The 21,609-nt window shown below is 31.9% G+C and overlaps 9 protein-coding genes across 9 annotated transcripts; 6 read left to right on the top strand and 3 right to left on the bottom strand.

Moving 5' to 3' along the window:
* Nucleotides 1-1,599: 1,599 nt before the first annotated feature.
* FG379_002914 (uncharacterized protein) lies at nucleotides 1,600-2,746 on the top strand (the record flags this gene model as incomplete). Its single annotated transcript, XM_067328235.1, has 2 exons — nucleotides 1,600-1,768; nucleotides 1,836-2,746. 2 exons carry the CDS (start codon nucleotides 1,600-1,602, stop codon nucleotides 2,744-2,746), a joined length of 1,080 nt encoding a protein of 359 aa, XP_067183357.1.
* Nucleotides 2,747-3,107: 361 nt separating this feature from the next.
* On the top strand, nucleotides 3,108-3,929 carry FG379_002912 (uncharacterized protein; the record flags this gene model as incomplete). The annotated part of the gene is made up of 1 exon (XM_067328233.1): nucleotides 3,108-3,929. One exon carries the CDS (start codon nucleotides 3,108-3,110, stop codon nucleotides 3,927-3,929), a length of 822 nt encoding a protein of 273 aa, XP_067183355.1.
* Nucleotides 3,930-5,059: 1,130 nt separating this feature from the next.
* FG379_002911 (garp protein) lies at nucleotides 5,060-7,306 on the top strand (the record flags this gene model as incomplete). Its single annotated transcript, XM_067328232.1, has 1 exon — nucleotides 5,060-7,306. The coding sequence occupies one exon, from the start codon at nucleotides 5,060-5,062 to the stop codon at nucleotides 7,304-7,306; it is 2,247 nt and encodes a 748-aa protein (XP_067183354.1).
* Nucleotides 7,307-8,359: 1,053 nt separating this feature from the next.
* Nucleotides 8,360-10,069, top strand: FG379_002910 (uncharacterized protein; the record flags this gene model as incomplete). Its single annotated transcript, XM_067328231.1, has 1 exon — nucleotides 8,360-10,069. One exon carries the CDS (start codon nucleotides 8,360-8,362, stop codon nucleotides 10,067-10,069), a length of 1,710 nt encoding a protein of 569 aa, XP_067183353.1.
* A 300-nt stretch (nucleotides 10,070-10,369) lies between these two features.
* On the bottom strand, nucleotides 10,370-11,449 carry FG379_002909 (uncharacterized protein; the record flags this gene model as incomplete). Its single annotated transcript, XM_067328230.1, has 1 exon — nucleotides 10,370-11,449. The coding sequence occupies one exon, from the start codon at nucleotides 11,447-11,449 to the stop codon at nucleotides 10,370-10,372; it is 1,080 nt and encodes a 359-aa protein (XP_067183352.1).
* A 928-nt stretch (nucleotides 11,450-12,377) lies between these two features.
* Nucleotides 12,378-12,728, top strand: FG379_002908 (uncharacterized protein; the record flags this gene model as incomplete). The annotated part of the gene is made up of 1 exon (XM_067328229.1): nucleotides 12,378-12,728. The coding sequence occupies one exon, from the start codon at nucleotides 12,378-12,380 to the stop codon at nucleotides 12,726-12,728; it is 351 nt and encodes a 116-aa protein (XP_067183351.1).
* A 1,844-nt stretch (nucleotides 12,729-14,572) lies between these two features.
* On the bottom strand, nucleotides 14,573-16,177 carry FG379_002907 (uncharacterized protein; the record flags this gene model as incomplete). Its single annotated transcript, XM_067328228.1, has 1 exon — nucleotides 14,573-16,177. One exon carries the CDS (start codon nucleotides 16,175-16,177, stop codon nucleotides 14,573-14,575), a length of 1,605 nt encoding a protein of 534 aa, XP_067183350.1.
* A 743-nt stretch (nucleotides 16,178-16,920) lies between these two features.
* On the top strand, nucleotides 16,921-17,884 carry FG379_002906 (Erv1 Alr family; the record flags this gene model as incomplete). The annotated part of the gene is made up of 5 exons (XM_067328227.1): nucleotides 16,921-16,983; nucleotides 17,213-17,302; nucleotides 17,359-17,412; nucleotides 17,578-17,672; nucleotides 17,869-17,884. 5 exons carry the CDS (start codon nucleotides 16,921-16,923, stop codon nucleotides 17,882-17,884), a joined length of 318 nt encoding a protein of 105 aa, XP_067183349.1.
* A 164-nt stretch (nucleotides 17,885-18,048) lies between these two features.
* Nucleotides 18,049-21,498, bottom strand: FG379_002905 (uncharacterized protein; the record flags this gene model as incomplete). The annotated part of the gene is made up of 1 exon (XM_067328226.1): nucleotides 18,049-21,498. The coding sequence occupies one exon, from the start codon at nucleotides 21,496-21,498 to the stop codon at nucleotides 18,049-18,051; it is 3,450 nt and encodes a 1,149-aa protein (XP_067183348.1).
* Nucleotides 21,499-21,609: the final 111 nt, after the last annotated feature.

Raw genomic sequence — 21,609 nt, 5'->3', positions numbered from 1 at the left:
CACCTCCACCATCTCGACCTGATTTAATATATGGTCCAACACCATGGAATAAAGATTATGGCCATGGTCCAATAAGAACACCAACAGGTAATGCAAGGAGTAAAGGTGGCTCTGACAAACCACCTCCACCACCACCACCACCTCCACCTCCACCTCCACCACCATCTAACGATGATGATGATTTCCCACCACCACCACCACCACCACCTCCACCTCCACCTCCACCATCTCGGCCAGCAGGACCCAGACGCAAAACCACATTTATTAATGGATTATATGGTGGTCCAATGCCATTTAATTAATTTTAAAATATGATCAATCAACCACTAATTCCATTAATGATAATGAAATGTGCAAAAAATAGCGATATAAATTATTTCCGATGAGATTATAATGACGCTAGATTATTAATAAAAACAAATTACTTTTCATGTTATTAATTTGTAAAATGTAAAATTATCAGTCATTTTATTACGGATATATTTGAAACAAGTTCAGTAAAACATTCAGAAAAGGAATATTAGTAAATTCAATGAACTTTTTATTTAAATATTTGAAACATTGTTTAATGATTTACAGGTCTAAATTCATGTGTAGTTAGCAATAAAAATACAAATAGTTCCTATATATTTGTATAAAAAAACATAATATAGAAAAAAGTACTAGTAAACGATTATTTTTTTCAATAAATTGTTGTGTTATATTTTTATGAGAATTTACAAACCATTAAATATTGCAATATTTAACTATTTATTCGTGTTTACCTTCACCTTTAGTTTGTTCAAAGGGAGCTATAGGGAATTAAATGGTAATTTGTCTTATATCTAACGTAAAAATTAACTGTTTATGATGCTAAGTGCTATTGTTTTATTCTCATATTAGTATGTAAATAAAGAAAAAATAATTAAAGTGCCAAGATTAAATTAAGGTTTAATATATCAATTTTACATCGGAGAAAATAAACAAAAGTTTAACTAAAACATGGCTTTGCGTTTTTAGAGAACAAACTAATAAATAAATCCTGTAAAATTAATGAGTTATATCTAAATTTGTGGTATACAATAACTTAAAGATAATAATTATAATTAAATGACTTATATATTTATTGGTGTACATACACGTAAATGAATATGTAAACACACAAGTGTGAAAAATAAATATTTGCGAAAATCAAACAAGAAAATAACAATATAAAACTATATTTGTGTGAAAATTGTGTTGCAATTGTCATTAATATTTAATATACACATAAGGATTACAGATACAATGCAAGTTATAAATATTTGACTAAAAAATTTCGTGAATATTTAGATATATGTAACTTTGAATAGACATAAATTTAAATCAAAGTACACTGAAAAATAAGAAATTCTAATTTATTAAATTATAGCGAGTATTTATATAAATGTAATTAAATACAGTGAATAAATAATTCTACAAGTTATATAGAAAAATGAGGAATATAATAATTATATTCACAATACTTATTTTAAAAATAAGGTATGTCTAATAAATTTCATGTGGTAACTAGTTGTATAACTCATTCATATTTTCACTTTTTTTTTATAATTAACTAATGCAAATAGCACCATAAGTACCATGGAAATAAAACTACTGGATTTTATTGATAGTATTAATTTGTCACCTGAAGATAGACCTGTAGTTTTTGATAACTCGCATGAAATGTCAAAAAGGTCCAGCAATCAAGTGAGTGTTAGAAATAAGTCAAGAAGAGAAATGAGAATATATTACAAATCAGGAACGGCAAGTAAGTCAACTATTTACTGAATTAAAAATTCAATTAAATTTGTTTACTTTTTTATTCAATAATTTAGTTAAAGTTAGAGGTCCTTCAGAACAATCCTTACTATGTAGAACAAAGTCAGATCTTCGCGATAAATTGAAAAGTAAACTTGCAGGTAAATCTGAAAAAGGTAGTGATGATGAAGATTCAGATACTGGTTCTGTATCATCTTTTGATACAACCATTCCAAGCAAGCATTCAGATATTAAAGATACACATAGTGAAGGTGATTTAAGTGACATAAAAGGTAAAGCCAAAAAAGGGATTAAAGGCAGGGCCAAGGGATTATATAAAGCTTTGAGCAAATCTGTTCCAGAATTACAACTAACTCCTAAAAAGAAACACGGTAGGCATAAACATGGTGGTAAAAAGAAAGACAAAGATAAAGAACATGTGAAGGATAAAAAAAAGAAATCTATGCTTGGTAAATTAAGCAGCTCAATTTCAAGTATATTTAGCTCAAAAAGTACTTCGTCTGATGAATCTTCTAGTGGGAGTGATTCAGATGATGAACCACCTTTAAGTAAAAGAGTAACAAGCAGGGAGACAATATTTATTGAAGACCACGGAATGAAAAAGAAAAAACACAAAAAAAGGCATTTAGGAAAACATCTTGGAAGAATTCTTAAAAAAAAGAAAGGCGGAAGAAGTGATAGCGATTCAGACAATGATAGTGATTCGAATGGTGTTCCTCACAGTAAAGTCAGTCCTGAAAAAAAAACAGATGATGAGCCACGTCCGAAAACTATTGTCGTAACTGCAACAATTGAAAGAACAGGTTCTAGTAGTAGCCTTGACTCATCTGGCGAAGAGCCAGGTAATGGTAGATTTGAACATGGAGGTGGTAGTGATAGTGGCACATCTGGAAGCGGAGGCGATAGTGGCACATCTGGAAGCGGAGGTGATAGTGGTGCATCTGGATATTGGTGCATCTGGAAGTGAAGGTGGGAGTGGTGCATCTGGAAGTGGAGATGGGAGTGGTGCATCCGGAAGCAGAGGTGGTAGTGGTGCATCCGGAAGCAGAGGTGGCAGTGGTGCATCCGGAAGCGGAGGCGATAGTGGTGCATCTGGAAGTGGAGGTGGAACTGGTGCATCTGGAAGCAGAGGTGGCAGTGGTGCATCTGGAAGCAGAGGTGGTAGTGGTGCATCCGGAAGCGGAGGCGATAGTGGTGCATCTGGAAGTAGAGGTGGAACCAAACCAAAATCTAAATCCGGAACTGAATCCAGAAGAAGAAAACAAGGTGAAACTGGATCTGATAAAAATAAAGGTGAAAAGTCTGGAGACAATGGGCATGTTTCACAAATGGGTAGTGGAAGTGTCGGTGATAGTAAATCAGAATCTAGTTCTGGAGCCGGCGATGGAGGTGCATCAGGGAGCGGATCTGGAGGTGATAACGGCGATAAGTCAGAGTCTGGATCTGGTTCTGGAGCCGGTGATGGTGGTGCATCAGGGAGCGGATCTGGAGGTGATAACGGCGATAAGTCAGGGTCGGGATCTGGTTCTGGAGCCGGCGATGGAGGTGCATCAGGGAGCGGATCTGGAGGTGATAACGGTGATAAGTCAGGGTCGGGATCTGGTTCTGGAGCCGGCGATGGAGGTGCATCAGGGAGCGGATCTGGAGGTGATAACGGCGATAAGTCAGAGTCTGGATCTGGTTCTGGAGCCGGTGATGGTGGTGCATCAGGAAGTGGGTCTGAAGGTGACAACAATAACGGTGAAAAGCCGAAACGCGGAGAGAACGATAAGAAAAAAAGGTCTGAAAGTCAAGCTGCTTCCTTGCTTCTACCACCGCCACCGCCACCGCCACCACTTTCAGTTTCTGGAAATTCTGTTTCATTACCAGATTTAAGTTCAACAGGTAAAAGCACAGAAACAAAGCCTGTAACTAGAGGTGATTTGTTTGTTGAATTATTAAAAACAGGAAAATCAAAGTTAAAATCAATCGGAAGTAGTAGTAAAAAAGCAAGTACTTTTCCAAGAAGTGCTGGGAATGATCCTTTAATGGATGCATTAAAAACTGCACTTGAAAAGAGAAGACAAATACTTTCAAAGGCTGAAAACGATGAAAATGGCAATTCTAACAACGATAAAACTAGTGGTAGTGATGCAGATGAATGGAATTGAAAAAAAGGAATCACACTAATATGTACAAAGTTTTTAGTTATATTTAACCCAACAAATAAACAATATAAGGTATTATTATCTATTTTAAATAAATAAAACGAAACAATAAAATTGTAAAAATAAACATATTTTTAGTTTTAACATTCTGTAAAATCTAAGACAGATTTCTGTGAAATAATAGTATTGCAGGTTTAAGTCATGGTACTAAATTCAACAGATCGTTCCAAAGTTTAAAAGTTTCAAATGAAATGTAAATGAGGATACTTCATTTGTGCTATGGTCTATCCCGTTATTTTTTAATGCAATAGTTGTATAAGGTCAAATAAATTTCTTTAATCGACCTCTAATTGCGACACAAAATTGATTAAACATAGTAAATAAATGGGTCAAAGAAATAAAAGTAGTGCTCAGTGTTAAATAGAAAAGCAATCAACTATTTGTTTTAAACAAATAATTAAAATAAGTGAGACTTAGGAAGTGAAATATTACTAGTCTCATTGGTATTTAAAGTATGTTTCTCCGTAAAATTGTTAGTTTACGTTTTATAAAATAATCAATTTCTTTACATCTATACGCAATATTTGTTATTCTTCCAATCTTTTAATTATTAATACATTATATATTTAAATCTAGTAGCATACAAAATAAGTTACCGCCAGTACCTTCACGCCCATGTCTACTGACATGTAATAAATATATATAAATAAATGAAATAATAGACGATAACAAATAACAAATAAATACAAATAATTTGTATGTGTATCATCTAAAAATAAGAGAAGAGAGATAAAAGTAAAAGCAGACATTTATTGCATTTGATAAATATATATGCGTGTATATAAATGTATATATTTAAATGTATGAATAGAATACAAATAAAATAAGTAGCTATTAATAGATACGTATACTAACAAAATTTGAGGAATTTAACAGAGAATATTTTAATAAATCTTTATATACAAGGTCAAATTGACGAACGTATCTTTTATTTAACAAATATATTTTAAACTCTAATTAAAAGCAATATATTGATTGGTAAACAAATACAAGAAATAAAATATTGGTATATGACCATATGTTTAATAAAAATATAACAGGTACGACAAAGGAAGGTACTTAAATTGACAAAGATGAGAACTCTTAAAAAATGTTCTTTTTTTCTATTATTTGTGATTCAATATGTGTTAATAAATTTAGTGGTATGCTCAGAAGATGCTGAATACTCTGGTATGAGGGGTTTAGCAAAAGAGAGAATTCAACAATTTGAGAAGATTATAAGAGAAAATGCTGAGCAACAGGCACCTGTTTTAGAGGTAGTTAGAAGAAAAAAACCATTTATTGAAAAGTTCCCCATGACGGATCCAGATAAAATATCAGTTTCTGAAGCGGATATTTTTGATGAATCAGTTGAATATTCAGATGAAGATGAGTTGTCCCATAAATCTGAGGATGAAACATCATTACCTAGTGTTATAGAAGATGACATAGTCGTTACTTCAGAAATAGATAAACCATTCGCTGGAGAAGCTAAAGAAGATGCTGAACCAGGTGATATAATGAAGATTGAGATAGATGATCATGCTGATATATCGAGTTCTGGCGAAACAAGTGAAAATATACAAACAGAAGGTGATGATTCTGAAAAAGAAATTGTTGTCACGAAACCAACGAAGGACGAGTTAAAGAAGAAAAAAATGGAAGAAAAAAGACTTCAAAAAGAGAGGCAAAGAGAAGAAAAAAGACTGAATAAATTGAAAAAAGAGGAGGAAAAAAGGAGAAAGGCTGAAGAGAAAAAGAGTAAAAAGGGAGAAACAGAGGGAAGAAAAGATAAAATTAGAAGCATATTCAAAAGAAGAAATGTATGTGTTGGAGGTGGTCCCGAATCAGAGTTATGTGTCAGGAATGGAAGGAAATTACTTGAAGAATCTGAAGAGTCTTCAACAGGTTCACTGTCAACTACTGTTGATACTTCATCTGAGAGCTCTGATCAAATAGAAAATGAATACAATGGAATGCTTAGTGACGGTGGAAGTGATTTTATAATTGAAAAAAGAGGAGATTATGGTATCGATGAATCAAACGCAGAAGATGAGTCTTCAGATGAGGAAATTATGAGAGAACAGAGTGAATATCATGAAGCAGAAAAGTTATATTCGTCTTTGAATGATAGTGATTTTAAAACTGAAAGGATTTCATCTGAGGAAGCATTCATGGACAATGATTCTGATTACATTGAGTCAATTAGAAGAGATGATAATGATGACTCCGAGGAAGGTAGTGGTCGTAAAAAATTCAGCTTCTCGGAAGAAAGTGAGGAAATTATTTCAAAAGAAAGGGCTGTAGAACCACTGGAGGATATTGAAATAGAAAGCTTAACTGATGTAGACGAATTTGAAGGCAATTTAGGTAATGATGTCAGACAAAAAAAGTTTGGTTCCAACGCAGATTTCCTATCAAATGAAGCAAGTGAGGCATCTAATCTTGATGATCTGGAAGAACCTAACTCAGGGAGCGATGTTGAATCGTCATTTGAAAATAGGGATATGATTTCTTCAATAAATGAAATAAATGAGAGCGATGATGAAGAAAATGGAGCAAATGGACCAGTAGATGCCAATTTAACTGATAGAGACGGAGATCATGCTGATTCAGGTAACAGAATAACAGCATTTCTCGGAAAAATAAAGGATGTATTCAAGAAAAAACCAAACCTAACACCAAATAAAAAATGTTCAACCACAAAGTGTGTGGGTAGAGGCACAAAAAATAGACTTAAATATACAAAGGATTTTGTTCCTCAAATATATTTACTTTCAAGAGACGTGCCAAAGAACGAATTATATAACGTACCTGAAATATCATCTAGACTAAGATCGGAATCAAATAGAATGGTATTTGCTTATCAATTAATAGATGGCAATTTAATGCCTTCGTCTTCGTTAGCATCAGGTTCAAGGAGCTTCATTACTAGAAGATGGGGCAAGAGGATCCAAACCAAACTTGTTAAACTAAGATCTGAATTTGATAAGTTAAAGGACAGACTCAGTGAAATGTATCATGATGGTGTTGTTAGGGGTGAATTTGAACTATTTATTGAAGAAATTGACGACTTAACTATCATGTTATACTTAGCTGCGAAAGAATTTCCATCAAGTACTAAATATTCAAACATTGCAAAGGATATACTCAGGTTCCCTGAAGTAGTTGCTTCTCCAGGTGAGAGACTTTTATCTATTTTCAGGAATGTAAGAAGACCATCGTCTAAATGCGATAAGGGGAGATGTGCAAGTGATAGGGAAAGTCCTGAATCTTTAGAAGTTAAGAGACTCAAAAAGAGGATGAAATTTATCAAGAAAAGATATAGTTCCCTGAACTAAATAAGAAACGGAAACGAGTGGAATAGTATCTGTCCATGAACTTATCCTTGACATAGTTTCTTAACAATCTGTATCAATTATGGAGCAGTTATTTATATGCTTAAAACTTTTTTTGTATGACAACTACAGAAATGTAATCGTTCTGTATTTGCATCGCAACAAACGACTCTTCCTAGGCATATGGTAAATACAGTAAGAGTACAGATATTTCAAGGGCGTGTCAGAACCGTCTCTTGCAATGGGAAACAACACTACTCGACACAGTATTACACATATTCTTTTGTTTCTTGCGTCTTACTAAACGTTTTACATTTACTATCTTATTTGTTGAACTTTTCCTCTTTTTTACCATTCTTGTACTCCCGCTAATATGTTTTAATTGCATGCGTGCATGTAGCATATCAAATTTAAAAAAACAATATTACCCGCCTCCAATACCGATATGTTGCCTTAACAAGCCGCCCGAAAAACACAAAAAAATGACATTTAACTCATTTTGATGTTAACTATATATAATATGTATGTACTTGACTGCGTAAATGTGCATATCTAAGGGAAGGATAGCATCACAGACTAGAAATTCAACGCTTTATTGAAAGATCCAACTTTATGGTGTGAGTGTTATTTGACATTAGTAACATTAGGGAGTAAGGCAAGGAAAAAACTTGAATTTCCCTGGTCTTTTTCCCATAGATTCACTTTGAACCTTTAATTTGTGAAAAGAGAGGAAGAGAAAGTGACTTAACAGATTTTTTACGATATTCAACTATTAATACTAAATATAAATTTTCAATTTTTGCCACCAATCACGTTTTCGTTAAAGTTCTTTTAATTCAACATATATCCTTTTTTATAATTATTATTTGAAGAGTACGGACAAAGAACCTTGAAGCTTATTGACTGATTTTTCAATTGATTTATTTTGGAGAATTGAAGGTCTTATTTCCCTCTTTTAAGATAAGATATTAAACTTGCATGTTTACATTAATATCCTATTTTAGATTTATTTTGGGTATATATAACACTGTTTAATGGAATGAGTTTGCTGTAATAATGAATGCAGATAATCACAACACTAATAATGGCGGTAACGAAACCACAAATTTGAATGCAAATATGCATGTAAATGTAAATAATATAAATAATTACAAAAGTAACCAGGAATATGGCGTTTCTGTAGGAATAAATGGAACAGAGCAGGAAAACAAAAACTGTGATGATAATAAAAATCCAAAAGAAGTGATATTATTAGAAGAGGAGGAAATAACATGGAGTCAAATATTTAATATGATGTATACAGATGCCAAAGATATAATATCGCCACTTTCAAAAATAATTGATTACGTTGCACCGGATCCAAATGAGGAAGATTCCAGGTTGGCTAAGATGGCGTTTGAAGAAAAAATGTCTGGTAAAATAAAGAAGCCGATAATGAAGTACAAAATTGGTAGCCCGGATACAATGTGCATTATAGAAAATCACAACACAGGTATTGAAAAGGATAATGTAGGTGAGTTAGAGTCAATTTATAATAAATGGGATAAGGAGAAATACAATAACTCACACATCACAAAGAAAAGAGGTTTAGTAGGTAGTTTAATAGAAGAAAATGTAAGCAGCGCGATTGAAATATTGAAATCGGCAAATAACAATAAAAAAAACAATGGTTCGGTTTGGGCCGAGAAAAAATATAGTGAAAAGGGGGACAACATAAACAGTATATGTTCACCGGAGACAAATCAGACACCGAGTACTTATTATAATACGGATTCATCTCCTAATTCGGTAGCTTCAAGAAAAGAAGGCAATTTCGAGTTAAAATACGCCAGTGATAATAAAATAGTAAACGAGGAAGATGGAGAAAGAAAGAAAAAGGTTGAACATCGAAGCAATGAAGGTAGCAGTGATAGATCAGACTACAGCGTAGAAAAAAATAAGAGCTCAAAATTGAGTGTAGTTATTCCGAAACTTTCGTTATTAGATGAACACACTTCTGAATTAGAAGGGAAAAGAATATTAAGTAACGACTCTCTTTTTAAAGACGATACTGTTTCTGGAAGGATTAAAAATATTAACAACGAAGTAATGAATGACAATATCAGAAGAGGAAGTTATACGGACCGATTGAAATCATGTATGAACAATAACAGTGTTATAAATGATGGGTTTTTTTCAGAATCTGAGAGAAATTTTGAATGTGGCGTCCAAGGCCGTGATACAATGTACAGAAACAAAAACTCCTATAAATTGTATTACCATTCACATGCCTATACAATGGAAAACATTTCAAATACCATTCAAAGACCAATCTCAAGGTCAATTGAAGAGATATTGAGACTATATTCCAAAGAAGAGTTGGAAAAGATTAAAAACTTCGTTAGAAAATCAAATGAACTTGTATACGAAGGCCCTTTAGAAAAGAAGAATTCGTGGTCCTGGGGTTACAAATTAAGATGGGTTAGAATATCTAACTGTGAAATGCACTATTTTTTGTCGCCGAAGGAGTCCAGAATAAAAGGCAAAAGTCCTCTTGGTATCATTAATTTTAAGGTAGCTGAGTGGAATCTAAATATTTCAAGCAGTGACGATAAAACATTCACAATTGTTTCATACGGAAATAACAGGAACGGCAGAGGTTATCAATGGAGGGTCCCAGAGAATTCAGAGCAATCTAGAAAGTCCTGGACTAATAGAATTGAGAAAATCATTAAAGCTACTGCATTTATGCAGCAACTCAAAGGTGTAATAAAATTACCTGTTTGAAGACTGTTAGGTATATATAAATGCGTTCCTTATTTGTTCGTTAGTAAAGGTATTGTAATAGTTATTACGCTAGAATTAGGCATGTTCAAGTTAAAAAGATTATCATACAATAAAATATACAGTGATCATAAATTAATTTTATATATAGTTGTTTAGCATTGTCAATATTTTTTTCCATTGGATGCTAACTTTTAGGTATCCACTCAGGTACACATAATGTGTGTTTGTTTTACCTCTCTATCTAGTTCCAGATGTCATAGAGCAACATTGAAAACTATAATTTTCAAGAGATTCAGTTGGTTATTTTGTGTATTCGTCATCATCAATTTGGCCAGAATTATCATTCTTAACAAATGAATCTTTATGGTCGTCGTTGTAAGTATATATGGATTTGTCATGAAGTTTTGAGAAACAAACACTATTTTTAATAGGCTTAGGGTTATCTAAATATAGGATTGTATCACAATAAGGAATATCACCTTGAAAAATGTTGTTGTTTCTTATACTACTTTCTACACATATGTTTTTGTTAATGGAATATTCGTCCTTATTAAACATTGGTATTTTTGTGTTTGAATCCATTTCAATGTAGTTTCTTTCACACTCTAAATGCTTGTCACTCTCTTTGTTATTTATTATCTTGCTTTTGTATGTTTTGCCTGTAATACCGTCGTGGAATCTCAATATTTGTACACTATTTATAAATTCATCTCTAGATCCATCTCCCTTTCCCATGATACCATAGCCAGATGCGCAATTGTTTGTATCTTTATTGTTTATTATTCTTCCATATCGACTGTTTGTATTACTTTTACTTTTAATTCCTGCTCCTTTCCCAGAAAATGCTCGAACTCTTGAAAAACTGTTGCTATTCGTAAACATACTTGAGGCTATTACGGGATCAAATAAGCTACTTGATAGGTCATCAATACCTATTATGTCCTCATTATTATACGTGCTCCTACTTAAATTCTTAATATCTGTTCCTTCAAACAAGCTATACTCTTCAGATGAACATTCACTCACTCCTACGCTCAAACTTGCTCTTCTGCTTTCCTCCCTAACTTGCATACTTGAACTCGGTCTTAATGAGCCTTTTCTTTGAAAATTTGGACACGATCTACTGTAATCATGCGTTCTTCTTCTAGATAAACTGTATCCTGAATTTTCTCTTTCCTTACTCTCAAATCCGAACGACAAGGGAGAAAACAACTTTGACCAACCTGATTTTTCTTTTTTAGTTGAATCCGAAATTAGAGTTGAATTCTTCAATGTTAGCAGGCCTATCATGCTTGCGGACGCAGTTCTTCCTCCAGCAAATGATGATTTGCGCCTACCATCATACCTTTTTGTTGCTGAACTTGATTCACTCCTTCTCATTTTAGAAAAGAAATTAAAAAATACAACTCCAATTCATATACGCAAATGCCTCAAATCAATCTTCAATATTGATTCAATTTAATTTAAGTGATAATATATCATACCTCATTTTTTCTTATTTTTTTTGCCTATTACATGATCAAAAAAAATTGGCGGCACAAAGTTTAAATCACCTTTGAAACAGAGCTATAGATGGTTATCATTTACTTTTGCAATTATTGTTAAAGAAATTTAAAAGGACTAAGTTTTTCCTCCCCTTTAAGTCATGGACTATAGTTGAATAATATATGTTTTGCCACACTTGTTTCAATTGAAGCCTCTTCTTTTTTTTGTGAAACACTTAAATTAAGATATTAATGTGCTATATTTAAAAAAATAAACCTAGAATTGCAAAGAAATAGATTGAAAAAAAATGAATGGGAGTAGATAAGAAAACGAGGAAAAATGTAGATCAAAATCACCTTCCATACATTTTTGATCTGAAATAGAGAAAAAGAAAGAAACTATTTTTATTATAATCAATTCTTTACTAAACTTGTACATTTGTATGTTGGGTATTTTTTACATGCAGCATAAACTTTGTTTTGGCGGGAAAGCATGCGAGTAATAAGTTTAAAAAAATGATTAACGAAAAAAGTTTGATTTAATGATACTGTTTGATTAATGGATAAGTACACATAATTTGATGTTTTTTGACGTTGTATTATAACCCACACTATTTTAGACCGACGATATATTGTGTTGGGAAAACATAGGTGGGATAGTGAATATTAGAAAGAAGAAAGAAAAAGAGCTAAAATTGAGTAAATCAAGGCCAGTAAAGGATATATGGAGGGGATATATTTAAAAAAATTAGCAACACAGAGAAAAATGTTTAATTAGAGTTTTATGTTGTTACAAATTAGAATTAGGGAATTATACTAAAAAGATGGAAAAAAATAATACATATACAGAGGAATTAAGTGATAGTATTGATAGTTCTGATATAATAGATGAATTAGAATCTGTTGCTTCGAGCGAAACAGAAGAGAAATTAGAACCTGACGAATGCGAGAGGGGTGAAAAGGTTGATTTTGAGAGTGTAAATAATTTAGTTGAACTATTAGATCTTACATTAGTAATATGGTTAAGAGAAATGTATAGCAAGTATAAACTTCCATATTTGATGTCGCTGTACTATCTTGAAATTTCAGATTATTTAACTAATGAAGCAGAAGAGTTAATAAATAAGGAAGTAAACCCTGAACCAAAGTTATGTAATGATTTGGAAAATAATTAAAGCAATAAATTTATTTGAACATGGAAATATTGACATTTAAAGTTATTCAAATAATGTTTTAATAGCTATATGTGGTCATTTGTTTTATTCTATTCCTTTGTTGGACATCTTACTTCAAATAAGGTTAAATATATAGCACATGAAGATGAAGGCACTACTTTAAGTATGTTCGGAATGAAGCCCATATACAACGGCTTCTCCATTTTGTATTAAATATAGTACATTTCCAACAACAGGAGTGGGTTTATAGCTTGGTACATACATACCAGAGCAGCACGTTTGAATTAAGTTTAGTGGATGGGTTACTTTTGAAAGAATCCTTAAATTCAACTAATTAAATTATCTGTAACACTGCTTATTGTTTTTTATTTAACTTATTTTCCTTGATTACAATAACTCCACTTCTCAATGATTCAGTTACCGTTCTATATGTTGCATTAAACGGAGTATCACAGAAATAACTATTCACAAACATTACCAAAAATAATAGATACTATGCACATTGGCCAATATAAACCCAAACTTTTTTTTATTCTATGCTTACCAAACAATTTACTATTAGTATGAATACCATTTCCTACTTTTGAAAGTACTCGACTATTTATTTGCGTTTGTCTAAGTGCTTTATTTAATTCCAAAGGTGAAATATAAAAGAAGTGATTGTCCTTGTTATTCCAACTATTCATGGAGAAAGTACAGATTACTTAAAAAACAGCCGTATAAATTGCAAAACGTGTTTTTTGGAATATTAAATAATACAAACGAGCTTAATCCTGTCAAAAATGTCCCTATTCAATTTAATATATATGATTCATTAATGATGTTAACGGTATTTAAACCCATTTTATTTTTAACGCTAAATATATTAACAGTGTTTATACACTCGATAGTTTTTAACTAAATCAAATTTGGTGCATACTAAGAATATAATAAATCAATTTACAAATGTCATAAGGAATGAAAGTTTTGCATCACAACTCATTAATTAAACTCCTAGCTTTTATTTTTTAATAATTGGAAACATATTTAAACATCCCCTTTTTAATTTATTTATTTTTAATAATACTTCAATATTTGTATTGTCAATTGTGCAATTATTTTATTACAAATTACTTGTTTGATATTGATTTGAGTTAGATAATATTTATACTATTCTCTATATATAACCATAAAATATCCACCTTATGAGTGTAAAAAACCATTTTATTGGTAGCAGACAGATGAAATCGAATAACATTATAAACTATGTGTATAACTTATTTGAAAACTGTTTTAACTTCATTTTTGAATATTTTTTTGTTAACTAATGCAAATACCAGTATTATAACCAAAGAGAACTTTAAAAGGCTAAAGAACAATACGAAACGATGAAATAAAATTAGTTAAGATATGTGTAATTCATTGATAAGTAATAATTACTTAAATTACAACAAAAGATAAAAAAATGATGTCTAACACAAACCTCAAAAGAATGAATACTAATTATTCGATTCTAGACCTGAGAGAAATTAAAATTATATATACAAAGCTTTTTCAATTAGTGACACTTGTTCTACTACTCTGTTTATATATAGATTCGAAGCAAGTGTCTTATGCATACAAAACTCATTTTGGGTAGCAAAGATACCTTTCAATCTTATTCTTCGGCACCTCTTTAATCCACTTATTTTGTACAAATACGTTTATGGATCTTAATTCTAAAAAAAGGAAAAAAAGTCATACAGGTGAAAATACATTGTTTTACCTGTAAATGAAGTAAAAATCACATAATTAAGTCAAATAGCAAATAAAATAACAATAATGATAATAATTTAGAGTGGTGTTAGTTCCAACATATCAATAGGCTATCTTAGTAAACTTGAAATATGCGAGTAGATTCGTGGGATATTCAAAAATAATATGCAAATTGTTGGTGAAACAAAAAGTACACTAAAAAATGACTCAAATGCACCGAAAAGGAATTTTTCTGTTTGAATATAAATAATCACAGTTGCAACAATAGGTATAAACGCCAATACTTTGAACGAATCCTTTTTTAGTACTTCCCATAAAGTTTTCTTTGATGGAATAAAGTTCAAAAAGAAGAAAACAGCTGGATCAATTGTGAACTTGCTTCTAAGCTCTCCAATCCATTTGTATTTTCTTTTAATTAGTATAGTTTTTTTGCTTGATAGGTAATATATGGCCATAGCAATTCCAAGAGAACCAATATTTTCAAGTCTAGGAGTCATTTCTGAATTATAATGTACATCGTAAAGCCAAAGTAATTTACTCCCCGTTGCAATAGAGTATATAAATATACTACTAATAAGAATTTTAACTAAAGTTGAGAATCTAAAGTGATGAATGGAGCCTTTTCCAGTGATGAACTCCAAAGACGAGTCCCAAACACCAAATAGAAAGAAACAAGAATATGAGTAAAATTTTGAGATTACATGGCTCTTATCATATGTAAATAAACATGGAATAATGTAAACAAAAACTCCAATAAATATATGGAATGCGATGCATGCATTGTAATTGTGGACAAGTGATGTAAGTAAATCTGCAATTCCAAATAACTGTATGCAAAGTATGTAAACCCAACACAACTTGAGAGGATAGGTAACGTGCATAGCTCTGCCATTATTAATTGCGACTATGAATAAATGAAAAAAAACAAAAAGTAGATTCGTCAATAAAATAGTGAAAAATCTAAACCTTTTTGAGAACGAATGGGTATCCTCTAATTCAGCATATAGTTCTCTTATGTGACTTTCTTTTCTCACAATTCTATGAGTTCTAAGCTCGTCTTTGTCAAGCAGTAAACTCTCATCCAATGCATTTTCTGAAACTGAATATATTTTTTCTTGATCTATTCCCTTCATATTTTTAATCTTTTGGGAAGAACAAAGAATTGATACTGTAATAGGAAATAGTATTATCTTAATTAGAGGTATTGATATCCAGAACATGACTGTGTTTATTAATTTAGAACGTAGAAAATTTGATGATATAGAATTTCTCATATAATCTATATATAAACCATAAAACCTCTTGAATCCTATATTGTCATCAACATAAACACTCTTTGAGGTCCATTTTGGAAGTTCTGGAAGAAAATATGTTGAAATAGGCAGAACACCAAAAAGAACACACATAAAAAGTGGAAAATACTTGGATATACTTGAAAATAAAATATGTCGAAATCTGAAAGGCGAACTGAAGTAAAAATTTCTCCCAAGAATATAAAAGAAGAAAAATACAGAGAAACTCATCCACGAGCCAATGTATTTAAGTAGTGTCTTTGAGAAATAAGAAAAATTTGGATTCTCATTGCAAATATCTATTATTGATATTACTATCATCATTAAAAGAGAAATAGTCTTGAGGTGACCATTGGTTAGGCAATTCACCTTAAATTCTAGAATGTAGTTATTCTGAGTAGTATCCAATTCTAATTCAACCATTCCTTGTTAGTAAAAAATAACAACCTAGTGTATGCTCAATAATAGTTGGTTCACTTTTCTTATTAGTAAATAATAATCCAAGTCCTATATCGTAAACTTAACGGTACCTGCTACATCAGTGTTTGAAATGATATTACAATGATCTGATTTACTTTTTTTATTAATTACTAAAATGGCAAACTTATTATTTTAATCAATTAATTGCTATCTATACTTTTCTCGGTGATTTTTTCCTTCACTTTTCAAAAATTAAAATAAAGGCGCTAACTCCATGATCATTACCGAGTTTTAATTCATGTTAACCTTGTTGCCTTTGGTGTAATTAATTGGGTTAACTTGCTCTCTTTTTTCCAAGCCTTAAACTGGTACAAAGCTGTTTGTTTTCAGGAATTTTGTCGTATACATGGTTCATTCGTATTGCCTTTTTTTCTTTAAATATATTTATTAAAAAATCGTTAGGGTATCGAAAGAGCGCCAACATTGATCTTGAATGAATTAACTTGCATATATGAACACCTTAAAGCAAATTAAGTATTTGGAGCCGCGAGAATAAATATTGGTGCATCACTGTTTTTATATGTTTATGAATTCGAATCAAAGTGTATGATTAGACCGAGTACTTGAGGCTTAAACAAATTTTGTGCAGTAAGTTTTTGTAAATATCGAATTTGTATTTTCAGTGAATAAATAGAATATGTTTCCCTTGTACAGGTTTTTCTTTACCAGTTTTGAATCTTTTTTAAATGTTTTTCTGGAAAAAGATAAATGAACAGTGTATAGAAGAGAGTTGCAACGAGTATGATATAGTAAGTTCTTTTCTCCTTTTTGCAGTGCATTCGTTAGTCAAATTAAATCTGATAGAATGAAGAATTTGACTTGAAAGCAATCAATTTGCTCCATAGATAAGTGATTTATAGACAATTCAATCTAAATATCTCCTTTTTTATATGTCTTCTTCCGTGGACTCAACGAATAGAATGAAAAGGGCGATTATTTTATTCATAACTATTTTTATCACGCTAACTTTAATAATAGAACAACTCGAAGGTGGGAGCTAGTTTAGCAAGTGAAGGAGGTGGAAAACCCCCAAATATAAGGGAAATAGGGAGAGCTTCATGGCTTTATGTAGGTTATACACTACGCACTAACCACACAATTTCACTTCAAATATTTCAATTTAGCTACATAGCATGGCAAATAAATATCCTGAAAGTCCAGACGAAACAATAAAAAAGGTATGTTACTTTGTGGAATGGACTTTAAGAGCAAGTGCTTTTTTCTCCAGTATACATATTTTAATTCCACAATAATTGGAATATTTACTCACTCAATTCATAAATGTTTTAACATTGTTCATTTAAAATTTGCTTTTATCCATTAATATTGTTTCAAAATGTAAGAGATATAACGATTGGATAAGGAACTTTTCAGATGTTTATCCCTGTAAAACTTGTAGAAATGGCATGAAGAAGTTGATTCATGAATTTCCTCCAAGGTAAGTTATATTGAAATGGATTTCCATTGAAATAAAATTGTTCACTAAATGAATTGCTAATATTTAAACGCAAATAAACAATTACAACTCGCCTTAAATTCAAAAATGTAACAACGTAAAACAATAATGCTTAGATTGGATAGTAGAAAGGACTTTGTATTATGGATGTGTGATTTTCATAACAAAATAAACAAAGACTTGGGAATAGGTGAATTTAGGTGCGACTATAATGACTTGATAAATAGATTTACAAACTAAAAAGTGCTTCTAAAACATTAATAACGTTGGCATACATACAATAATTAAAAATAAGACATTTTCTCTGTTTCTAACAAACCAAAGTTATGAACATATATGAACAAAATATATCTCTAAATCAACTTTGTCCAGCAACAACTAATTCGCTGTTTGATTTAACAATTGTGTTATCGGCTTCAGTTCTAACACTGTCAATAGAATTTTCACTCTCATTATTATTTGTCTTCGTATCAGTCACAATAAATGGTTCAGTCTGATTGTTATTGGTTTTATTTAACTCATTTCTTTTTATAGCTTTGATTATATAGTCTACTCTTTTGTAGATATCATTTGCATCTCTAGTTTTAATAAACCAATTGAAACTAAAGATATGGTCACTTTTAATTGCTAAAAGAATTTGCTCCCAGTTGCCGTATCCAAATATGAGAGTGTAGTTTAGAATGTATCTGTCCTCAATTGAAGTAAAATTCATATTTTTCCCCTGTTTGTTGTATATATTAAGGCTTTCAAGCTCCAACTCTCTCCATGGATCACTATATTGACTAAGTTTGTTCTTAATTATTTCATTAAATTCTTGTTTTTTCTTTTGATCTTCCTTGCTAGATTGAATTCGTTTAATGTATCTACTCCAATCAGTAAGTTCCTCCGGACCTCTTTTCATAAGCACATCTATGTATTCCCTAACCTCTTTCTCGTCCTTATTTGGAAAGTAATTAGAGATGGCAGAAATATTTTCAATCCCTTTTGACTCAATGGCTCTTAAGAGTAAATTAAATTCTCTCCTTGTCCAGTTCTTAAATCCACTTTGAATAAGTTTCTTCTTTTCCTCCTTTTCTTCAATTGTTAAATCCTTGATTTCACTGTTACTCAAAGGGACATCAGTTTCCGGAATTAAAAGTGAATTCTCGTCTATAAACGTCATATTGCTTTTTTGAGATAGTTTCACAAGACTAGAATTTAGTTCAGACAAATATTTAGTCTCCTTGTTGTGTAATTCCATAATGCGTTTCTTGTCGTAAAACTGCCATTCATACATTGGTGGAAGTTTGTCTAATCCTCTCAAACTGCTCTGCTTATTTATATATTTATTTATTAACTTTAATGTATAGTTTTCCATCCTCCCTCTTCTTCTTTCCTCGCGTTCTTGGTCTATTTTTTCTATCGATATTTTCCCCCATGCCTGTCTATCCTGTTGTTTTTGTATTTCATTATAGTCTATTCCCTCGAATTCATAAAGTGAATTTATAGACTGATTCCCACCACCTGTACCCTCTCCAGATACGTTTCTTTTATCTCCTTCCCTTCCATTATTATGATTATTTAGACTGAAATTCAACAACGATCCCTGAATATGCTTTTGTACCTTCATCTGCAATGATTCAGTTCTCTTTTCACCACCCGATATAATCGCCTCTATATCTTCATCAGTAATGTTAACATTCGTGGCCTTCAGTATCTCGTTGGCACCGTACTGTATCATATTCATTAACTCATTCTTTGAAAGAATATTTGAATTGTTCTCCACACATGAAGGCAGGCCACTGCCTCCTGCTCCAGCAGCTCCTAATCCTTTAAGTCTTCCTTGTTGAATAATAGCAAAGTCCAACTGAAGCTTTAAATTCGCTCGTTCTATAATTTTCTCCTCAATAGTATGTTCGTGACACAATCTAAATACAAACACCGGTTTCTTTTGTCCAATTCTATGAGCCCTGTCCATGGCTTGAAGATCTACTTGTGGATTCCAATCTGAATCATAAAGAATGACAATATCAGCAGTGGCTAAATTAATACCCAAACCACCAGCTCTTGTTGACAGCAAAAAAACAAGTTTATCGCTTCCCTCTTTGTTAAAATCATATATTTGTTTGTCTCTATCATCCCCAGATGTATTACCATCTATTCTACAGTATGGGTATTTTCTCATATAACAATAATCCTCAAGTATGTCCAAAACCCTTGACATCTGGCTAAATATTAATATTCTGCTACCATTATTAATCAGTTTCTTAATTAAACGGTCCATTAATATCATTTTTCCAGAATTTTCAACAACATGTTCGCCAAACGGATCAACCGTCTTATCTTCATAGCCATCGAATAAGTACGGGTGGTTACAGGCTTTTCTTAGTTGCATTGCAAGGTTAATAAGCCTCAATTTTCCTCCTTCTTTTTCCTGTAAGGCGTCAACATTTTTGGAAAGCAAATCTTTGTATAGATTTCTCTGCATGTTTGTAAGTGGTACGTACAATAATATTTCTTTTTTTGGTGGAATATCTATTTCAACCTCAGATTTTACCCTTCTAAGCATAAATGGACGTAATATCTTGTGAAACCTTCCAATTATAGTGTTCTCATCCTCATTATTTTGGGATTCAAACAAACCCTCAAACTCGTCTGATGATGCAAATATTTCTGGATACAAGAAATTCAGCAGCGACCACAACTCTTTCAAACTGTTTTGTAGTGGAGTTCCAGTTAACAATAATCTAAATCTAGTTTTCAACATCCTTACAGTTTGGCTCAATTTAGATGCCTCATTCTTTATTCTGTGTGCTTCGTCAATTATTATAGAGTGATAGTTCCTTTTCATAAACCAAGACTTCTCCTTGAGCAACATTTCATATGAAGTAACAATTACATCGCAACTCCCGTTTAGTGAGTTTCTATTGTCAACATTGATTAGTGTTGAATTAATTAATTCACTTCTTTCTTCTACATTTCCCAAAAATTTTATTGCGTTTATGCTTGGACAAAATTTGTTTATCTCATTCATCCAGTTCCCAATCGTAGACTTTGGAGATAACACTAAATGCAAACCCTTTATTTTTCTATATTCTCTTAAATATGCCATTAATGATATCGATTGAAACGTTTTCCCCAAACCCATTTCATCTGCCAGTATTCCGTTCAGTCCTCCCTCGTACAAATTAATTAACCAGTTTAAACCTTCCAACTGATATGGTTTTAATTGACCATTTTCTATGCAACTCGGTTGTGCCTGCAAACGTGTATGTGTTCTATACCCGTATATTTCCTCTTCAGTTTCCCTAAATAGCTCGGTATCGTCTTCTTTATTCATAATATGCTCATGCTTATCTCCAATCTTGAATTTCTTATTCTTCCCTTTTTCAGTTACTCTTTCAATTGATTCAGAATACTCTTTCACACCAAGCTCATTGTAATTAACCACATCAATTCCGTGTTCCTCACCACTGTCACATTTCTTCTTCTTCTCATACTTCACAGAGTTCAAGGATCTCGCCAATATGTAACTTGTATATGCTTCGCTCTGATCCAACAACAACTTTAGTCTTGACATTCCTCCCTCCTCTCCATTATTTTCATTGCTCATCTTTAAACCGTCTTTGATTTCATTTGCAACCTTGTAATGCAGGTCAACTTCTCTTCTTAAAAAACTTTCAGAATTCTCTATTCCATTATCCATAGGTGTAGATGAATCGTCATCATTGTTCATTATGGTGTCATCCTCCATCTTCATTTCAATATCTGGTCTTGTTTCATTATCAATACTCTTCTCAAGTTCATTATTATCGTACGTTTCAACCATTTTATTTTCAGCCAACTATTCTTAAACTCGTAAGGTCTTTTTTATTTTTGTTTCAAGTTCTCTTTTTACCAACTACTTGACATCTCACTCACTCCTAGTCTACACTTTTTT

The sequence above is a fragment of the Cryptosporidium bovis genome (assembly GCF_009768925.1).
Source record: "Cryptosporidium bovis isolate 45015 chromosome Unknown contig_42, whole genome shotgun sequence".
NCBI lineage: Eukaryota > Apicomplexa > Conoidasida > Eucoccidiorida > Cryptosporidiidae > Cryptosporidium > Cryptosporidium bovis.
This window is presented reverse-complemented; position numbering and strand designations above follow the sequence as displayed.